The 8,309-nt window shown below is 32.4% G+C and overlaps 1 protein-coding gene across 4 annotated transcripts; it reads right to left on the reverse strand.

Annotated features, from left to right (window-relative positions):
• Nucleotides 1-898: 898 nt before the first annotated feature.
• Nucleotides 899-7,374, reverse strand: LOC115963172. 4 transcript variants are annotated; one of them, XM_031082076.1, is made up of 7 exons: nucleotides 7,256-7,374; nucleotides 4,882-5,047; nucleotides 2,628-3,543; nucleotides 2,347-2,502; nucleotides 2,108-2,197; nucleotides 1,734-1,909; nucleotides 899-1,267 (listed from the first exon to the last, which is right to left on the reverse strand). In XM_031082076.1, exons 2-7 carry the CDS (start codon nucleotides 5,014-5,016, stop codon nucleotides 1,028-1,030), a joined length of 1,713 nt encoding a protein of 570 aa, XP_030937936.1. In that variant the 5' UTR covers nucleotides 5,017-5,047; nucleotides 7,256-7,374; the 3' UTR covers nucleotides 899-1,027. The 4 variants fall into 4 exon arrangements, with proteins under 4 accessions (XP_030937936.1, XP_030937937.1, XP_030937934.1 ...); XM_031082077.1 differs by having other exon boundaries at nucleotides 2,123-2,197; nucleotides 2,613-3,543; XM_031082074.1 differs by having other exon boundaries at nucleotides 2,613-3,543.
• Nucleotides 7,375-8,309: the final 935 nt, after the last annotated feature.

Below are 8,309 nucleotides of genomic sequence, written 5' to 3' on the forward strand. Positions count from 1 at the left end.
AAACCTACCCATCCAACCCATTTGCCACCCCTAGTATGAGCCACGAATTAAGCCCTCTCTAAGTGGCTAGAACTACATTGGGGTTCCGCAAAATGATGATCTTATGTGATTAGTCAATAAAATTTTAATGGTTGTCAAAATTCTTATGATTGAAAGTGATATTATTTTTGCATGGAGGAGAATTTGGATTTTAATTCGCCCAAATGTTTTAAGGAAAAAAAATTAAGGAACAATTTTATATATATAAAAAAAAAAATGTGAAGAAAACCATTTATTACTAACTCATAGGATAAAATGTAAAATCAAATTTTTATTTCTTTCTTTCTTTATATTCCTTTTGTCCGCCCGGGTGACTATATCAAACTGTAATTTTGCAGCCAAAACACAACATTAATATATTATATATAATCTACGTCTAACCATTGCCCCCTCAAAGGGTCAAAGCTTTGACAAAAGCTTCACAAACATCGATTAGAATTTCATTTTAGTAATGAAATTATTGACCAAAAAGTTTGTTCAAGAAGGAAATGTTAATGGGTTTTTTTGTAAGAAAAAAAGATATGCGCAAATTAATTCCCAAATTCAGTCACAAGTGGAAAATTATTGCTCAGGTGCAATTTCTCAAATTCTATTAATACCACTTCCCTATGAACCATGAAAATTGCTTGGAGGGCCTATCAAACTATACAAAATCCTACTTTAACCTATTCATGTTGCCACCTATTATCCAATAGCATTCTCAGTTACAAGTTACAATTACTATTCTTTTTTTTCTTTTTTAATGGGACTGCTTATACGATTACTATTCTTGTAACATCATAAACTAAACTTTTGACCCAAACACATCAAAAAAAAAAAAAAAAAAAATTCTTAGAAATTAACAATCAAACTCCAAAGATAGAAAACATGACTACTCTGACTAAATTCTGGTCTAAGGGTCCACAAACACTGATATACAATTCTAAGAGTTCTTCACAAAATAGTGGTGAATTTATACAGTGTGAGGCTTGAACCAACTCTAGCTTCTTCACTTTCGGATAATCTGGACACCATATATACCCTCACTCTCAAGACTAAAAACACACTCATCTCCAGCTTGAATTTTATTCGCTTCGCTAAAAGATTCCCATCCATTTGCCAAAAGCTTGAGACTGGGTCTCTCATGGTAGAGGACTGGCCACAATTTCATATCTGAATCTCGCAGATAGACAACCTTCCTATCCATTCTCACTCTTCCCTTAGAATACGGCAAGCATGTGGACAACTCCTGCATGAGTGTTAGAGGAAGGTGAAAAAAATCAGTACATACAAAAAGAATCACCCATACCACATACTGATTAAAAGGTCGTATTTAAATCTTCCAAATCAATACACGTGCGTGTAATGCATATTCATTCATATAGTGTGTTCTACAGTTAAATGATAATATAGTGTTAATGTTTCCATATATTGATTAAAAGTTACGATTTAAATCTTTCAGATTGAATCGAAAAGAGTGCCACCAAAAAGGGTAGAATTGATTATATAGAAGCATAAAATTTCTAGGTGCCCCTTATCAGCAATAGGAATGACAATATTTAGGAAGAAATAATAGGATCACTGAAACAAAACTCAACAACTGCAATATGTGACAATATAGTTGATTTAGATCAAATTAGTTGTGTAAGATCAGTTAAAAAGCTGATAGTAGCAACATAAAGAAATGCTAACTCAATAGGCTAACAGTAACATACAAGAAAAGAATTATTATCTGTGGCCACCAAACCGGAGATACTGGCTGTATTCGGTGAGGAAATCCCAATTGAGTCAACAGGTTCAGCTTTCACCGTTCTAAGACCTATATCATTATCTCGAACAATTGTATCAGCACGCTGAATTAACTCCTCCTTGATGACCTTTGACTCCTTCCCTGCATTTTATTACAAGCCAAGTTATAAAGAGAAAAATAATAATAATAATAATAAAAAAAAAAATTGACACAAAACACATAAGCAAGTTAATGCATGCAAACACATATTGAGCTTTAAAAAAAAGCAGTGACTCCTTAAACAACAACAACCAAGCCTTAGTCCTTAACCAACATCAACAGGTGAATATAAAACTTGACCATATATTTCTTGACCTCCTCTCTCCTTATGACTGCGCAAATCTGGAGTTATCTCCACAGCCTCCTTTTTAAGGTTTTTTATCAATTCACCTGTTCAAAATGGCAGTACTTCTGGTTTAGCTATCAGGTAAAACATATTAAACAATCATCATAAATCATGATGAAATATATAGCTTTTGAGAAGAAACAATGCTGCCCAACAAGCATGAATAGAACATGCAATTGCAGAGGACACAAACCAGTTTGACAGTTCTGCCTCTCAAAGTTATTAGGAACACCAAAGGACTCTGACATAACAATAAATTTCTGTGCAGCAGATCGACAACTGTCAATGTCATTGAGCAAAGCATGCTCCTTTGAGGACATAAACACCTGATTCTTTAGTGTTAATGACTCTGAGAGATTTTCAAACACAAACCATCCAATTATCAGAGCATGAATGAAAAGATTAGAAGGTATATAAACACAAGAAATCCTGAAAAGAAAACAAATAGAAGTGATTTACTTGAAACTTTGTCACCTGATTCCCCAGCAATCTGGCACTTTGTATTTAATATGTCAGAAATTCTCTCTTTATTTTTGTCAAGCGTCACTGCAGAAGTGGTGAAGAGATGCCCAGATGTATTGTCATTGCAAAAAATTTTATTGGGAAGGGATGGTTTTTTCTCTAGCTTTTTGAAAAAATGACTTCTCTCAATCTCTGATGCATCTATATTTCCTACTTTATTCACTGTCCCACTGGTCACTGGATCCTTATCAAATAAACAGGTTTCTGTAAGAAACATTTGTGAAGTAGAAGATCTCACATCTTTGGCTGCAGACTTTTTGGTAACATCAGCAACAGAGTTGATATTCTTCATTTCAAGTTTAGACAAGTCCATCATAGAGCTTCTGTCATCTTGTCTGTCCCCCACATCTCGATCAATCATGTAATATGTCTCTTCACAGTATTCTGCTGTTGATGTAGGTTTGGGCCTTTGGATGATATCCTCATGATTGGAAGGATTTTCAGGGACTTCCATCGTGCATTGACTTTGACTTATTTCTGCACCTGACATAGATACAGCAGAGGTGCTTGAGCCCTGTTTGTTCATTGAATCTTCATCATTTGTGTACCATTGGCTAGGTTTGGCAGTAGAATTGCAATTAGTCCTAGCTCGTTTCTTCGGACTGCTGTTTTCAGGAAAGAGTAATTTTTCACATCCAGTTTTATTGTATACATTAACAACAAAGTGTGATCCCATGTAATTGAACACCAAAAAATCTCCAATTTCTAGGCCATGGTCTAATGAAAAAGAACTCCACCCTCGTTGAAAAGCAAGAGAGCCATCAACAATGGATATCGTTACTTTCCATTGCCGGCCACTTGTGTCCTCGAGAAATGTTTTCTGATTGACCAATGCTGATATTGTAGCAGCAAATTTAGGAGGTAGAAACTGCAATGGAATGACACATTCAGAATGGATACACGAATAGTTCATTAGAAGAAGAAAAAAAAAAAAAAAAAAAAAAAAGATCTACAAGGAGCACATCATTACTAAGACAAAAAAGATCATTATCACTCGGAGGGAAAAGTTGTATAGCATGTCAGTCGGAGAGAAGTCCCTTTACCCCATACTTTACACCAGTTTTCAGCAGATAATAAAAACTGCTGTATGTATTATATATAACACAATAGAGTTAGACCTAGTATGAAATAAGATTCTTCTTCCATGTGCCCGTCTAGTAGAGTACATAAGTTTTTAACAGCTATAAGACTTTTGATGTAAAAGAAGAGTAGAATCAATGGGATGCAACCACATTCACACATATCAAAAGGAGATGAAGGGAAAAGTGCCCTGTCACAATTGAAAAACATGCCATTTAGTACAAAAAAGTTGATTCTTTGCAACTTAAAGAAAATGGGAAGAAGAACAAGAGAAGAGAGGGGGAGGGGGGTTTAAGCAACTGCAAAAGTGGGTATTTTATGCACACCAATTAAACAAGGAAAGCATGTAGGAGTTAGTGGGCTACAGTGGTTTTATTTGAAGTCAATGGGATGGGACAAAAATCAAACAAAAAGATTACTGAATGATAAACAGATTTTTCAATACCTCTCCATACAAAAACCGAACAAGTACCTTAACCCTAGAAAATTAAGAGCATCATATTGGTGCAAATAGAGTATAGACCACAGTTCAATGCGACTTTAGTACTTCTTTAAAGCAATATTTCAATTGACTCAATTTCATACACAATGAGAAAGAAAAGGAGAATATTAAACAATAAAATTTTTATCAATGCATTAATAAACTATCTCAATCATATTGAGAACTTTTAATGTAGCAATAGATATGCCTCTCATATAGAAAAATACATAATTAAAGATAAAGGCCATTGAAGTAGTAATGTCAACGAATGTAGTCAAAAACAAAAACTCAACTAATTAAATTTATTAACTCAGGTTATACTTGCACCCTTCCCTGAAAAAAATAACATTTGGAAAAATGTTCATTCGAGATCCAACAAAATTCCATAAGGATCGAGTTATCTCTTTCAAACAGCAGTCAGAAACTCAGAATATATATCAGAATTGAAGTGCTTCAGCCATGACAAGAGAATGAAAGAACAATATTAAATCAATTGCAATTCAGTCATGGTAACACCATGATACGAAAATGCAGGAGGCATTGGGGAAGCAAACATAGTAACATACTCAACACTGAAGATAAAAATGACAGCAATCAGCATTTAGAGAGGCTAAGAGAGAAGAAAAGCCCAAAATGTTATCATACCAACACTTTAGAAAACTGATCACCAATCATGACTTTGAAAAAAGAGGTAACTACAGGTGATGAATTTTTCTTCTTCATATGAATCAGTAAACATTTCCGGGTGCACTCCACACAAGCTTCCACCTTGCCACCCATTTGCCCCCCACTTTGTTAAACACTTCCTCCACTGCAAAACATTTTGGTTTCAACAAGAAAATTGATTCAGGAGAAGAGAAAAGAAACCAAGAGGAGATCATGTCCTAGGAAAAAGTACAAAAAGAAACAAGGGTAAGCTTTAAGTGGCATAATAGCAGTCATGGGACTCTACTTAGCAAGAACATACTGCAGAATTTCCAGCTTAAGCAATACTGTGGATTATTTAAGAGCCCCAGTTACAAATAACTAACCTACCTACAACATTATTATTGGGAGATATGCATTTTTTAAAAGCCCACATTAGTGTGATTCAAAAACCTGACCCTTAACACAACTGCCAAAGCTGGCAGTTAGGTGTTATATTTATCATTTTTTTTTTTAAGATACAACATTGTACTTGCATGGGACTGAACCAAAATCTAGCACTCTAACCCTTGGTAATTAGGGGAGGAGATGCCATCAGGTCCAGTGACCATATGCAGATTTCATAAATCAACCTGCCAAGCTGATGAACGCCAAAGAATATAAAAAGAAAAATATCATCCAAGTTCAGCTACAAAATTTATTTTTAAAAAATGTTAACTACTTAACTGTATTTCATGAAACACACAAAATAATTTAATACTATGTAATGCATATAACTGTTTACTGAATATTTGATGCATAAGTTCTCAACCAAAGGGGGGAAAGGTTAAAGATCCAAACTGCAATCTATGACATATCAAGAACACAAAATAATCATAATAATCATAGTAGTATTTAACATATTTCAAATGATTCAAATAAGGTGCCTTTACTACCCACTATAAAAGGCCGAACATCTTATACAATGTATACATAGTTATTCCATTGCTTCAACAAAGGATCAAGTACAATAATCTTTACATCAATACCAATCCCTTCTTTAACCCATAGATGGACAAGAAGTATAATACTTTCCACATAAGAGCTGCTAAGTTCAAATTCCGAATGCTACCTAAGGCTTTCATGGACTTAAAATTCCAGCTGACTCAATGCATTAAAAAACTCTACTGGGCCATGGACCACTAACAGTTTTTCATAAAAATGGTACCACTACAAATATCCTCTTATAACTCATATAAGAATATGATATGTAACACCCCTGAAGGAAATTCATAGAGAGAAGCCCTCCACACCCAACCACCCGCCCCATGCCAACTAAAAAACCACAAACAACAACAACAAACAAAAATTGTAATTAATGTAAACTCAAACTAATTCATTGTTCATGTCACATTTTTCACATACCAAAAAAAAAAACCTCAGGAAAAGGGGCAAAAAAATTTAAAAATTTAAAAATTTAGGCTTAAAGGGACATTCTTTTACCAAAAAAAGAAAAAAAAAAAAGCAACTTAAACATGTACACCTACCAAGAGCCTGAAACTTCTAGGTGTTTTGTGTTTTTAACGGAGACATTCGAGGTTCAAATCCCATGTCCCAACTATCAAATTATCCAAAAAATAAAAATAAAAATAATAATCATACACCAGATGTGAAGCTTCATAATAAGATATGAATTTTTTTTATGTAATAAATATATAATTTTTTCCCCAAAAAGTCTTGCTTTGTAGCTTTTTTTTTTGGGATTCCATTTAGCTTATTTCATGTACAACTTTTTTAAATCTTATTTCTTCTAGATATTTTAACAAATAAGCAAAAACCTAATCCAAACGCACTGGTCATTATTTGTAGAGCGTTCTTTTTTTTTTTTTTAACTTAAGAAATACACAATTAAAAAATAAACCTATGGTTTAAAGTCACTTTTAGTTCCACATAAAGACAAATTTAGATTCTAAGGCACATAAAACTAAACAATTCAGCAACATAACTTACATTAAAAGCCATTATTATAAAGACAGAGAGTGCCATTATTATAAAGAAACAAACTTTACCCAGAAAACTGTTCTAAAAACTCATTTTTTACTGACACATCATGACTCTTAGTACTTGTCATCAACTCTAGACTTTTGGGTGTCTAAAAAACCCTAATCCTAAGCCCAATATGTACTAAAATTTAACCACATTGTTACAAAACCATGCACATCAAAACCCATGAATAGAATTGATGAAAAACACTAATAAAGGTGACAATTTTATTTTTTTTGGTTTACAGTGAAAAACACAGAAATGAACATGTTATGGAATTGAAAAACAAGATCAAAATTTTGGGACCCAAAATTGTGAAGAAGATAGAGAGTTAGAGTGAGTTAAACATTACCAAAACTTTGTGTGAATTCTCAGATTTTTCTTAGAGCTTTAACGTCTTTTTGGTCTCTCAAATCTCTGTGTGTTGTCTCTCTCGCTCTTTGACTGTGACTCTCACTATGTTTGATTGTGTGCGCTTTTGTAGTGTCACGCTGACAAAAAAGTGCATGGTTATACGATTTGTGAGATGCGGCGTCGTTTACGGAGAGCACGAAGGATTAAGAAATTGAAGTGTGCACTCTTTTTTTCTTTTTTTTTAATAATGAATATTTAAATTTTAACCAACAAAAAAAATAATGAATATTTAAATTTTATATAATTAAGGGTCTGATTTGTAGGAAGATTTTTGTTTTTGTTTTTAAAACAATATAAAAACAATTTTCAAAAAATTTAACTTGAAACTAGTTTTTAGATAATAATTTTTATATTTTATGTGTTTGGCTCCCACTTTTAAAAACAATTTTCAAAATACTAAAAAAATAATAATTGTTTGGGTGATTATTTCTATTTTTGAGATTTAAAAAATATATATTTACAAAAAGTAACGTGTAAAATCTATAGATTTTTTTTTTTTTTTTTGATAATGATAATATAATAGAACTCATCATGTTTTTTTTTAATGACAAGTTTCAAATTTGAAGTGTGAGAATTCTTTTTGTGATAAAGATAAACTCTAAATTTAAGAGATAAAAGAGTTTGGACAAATATGTGGGGTCTACTGTTTTCAATTTATTTACAACTATATTATTAAAAACATTTCTTATATCCTGAAAACATCCCTAAACCGTTTTCAAAATCCTATTTTAAATAAGGAAAATAGGATACAGTTTTTTGAAAACTATATTTAGAAAATATTAGCTAAACAATAAATTCAAGTGTGGAACCCACCATTATATGGATTGTAAAATAAAAAACTATATTTAAATACTTTTATCAAATAGCCCATAATGTGTTGACCAATGTATAAAAACTTAAAAAGTAACATAATTTTTTTTATGGAAAATTAAATTTAACCATATAAATATAATTCATTGGTCAATAAAATTGTTGAATATAATTAGGGAATC

The sequence above is a fragment of the Quercus lobata genome, chromosome 10, assembly GCF_001633185.2.
Source record: "Quercus lobata isolate SW786 chromosome 10, ValleyOak3.0 Primary Assembly, whole genome shotgun sequence".
NCBI lineage: Eukaryota > Viridiplantae > Streptophyta > Magnoliopsida > Fagales > Fagaceae > Quercus > Quercus lobata.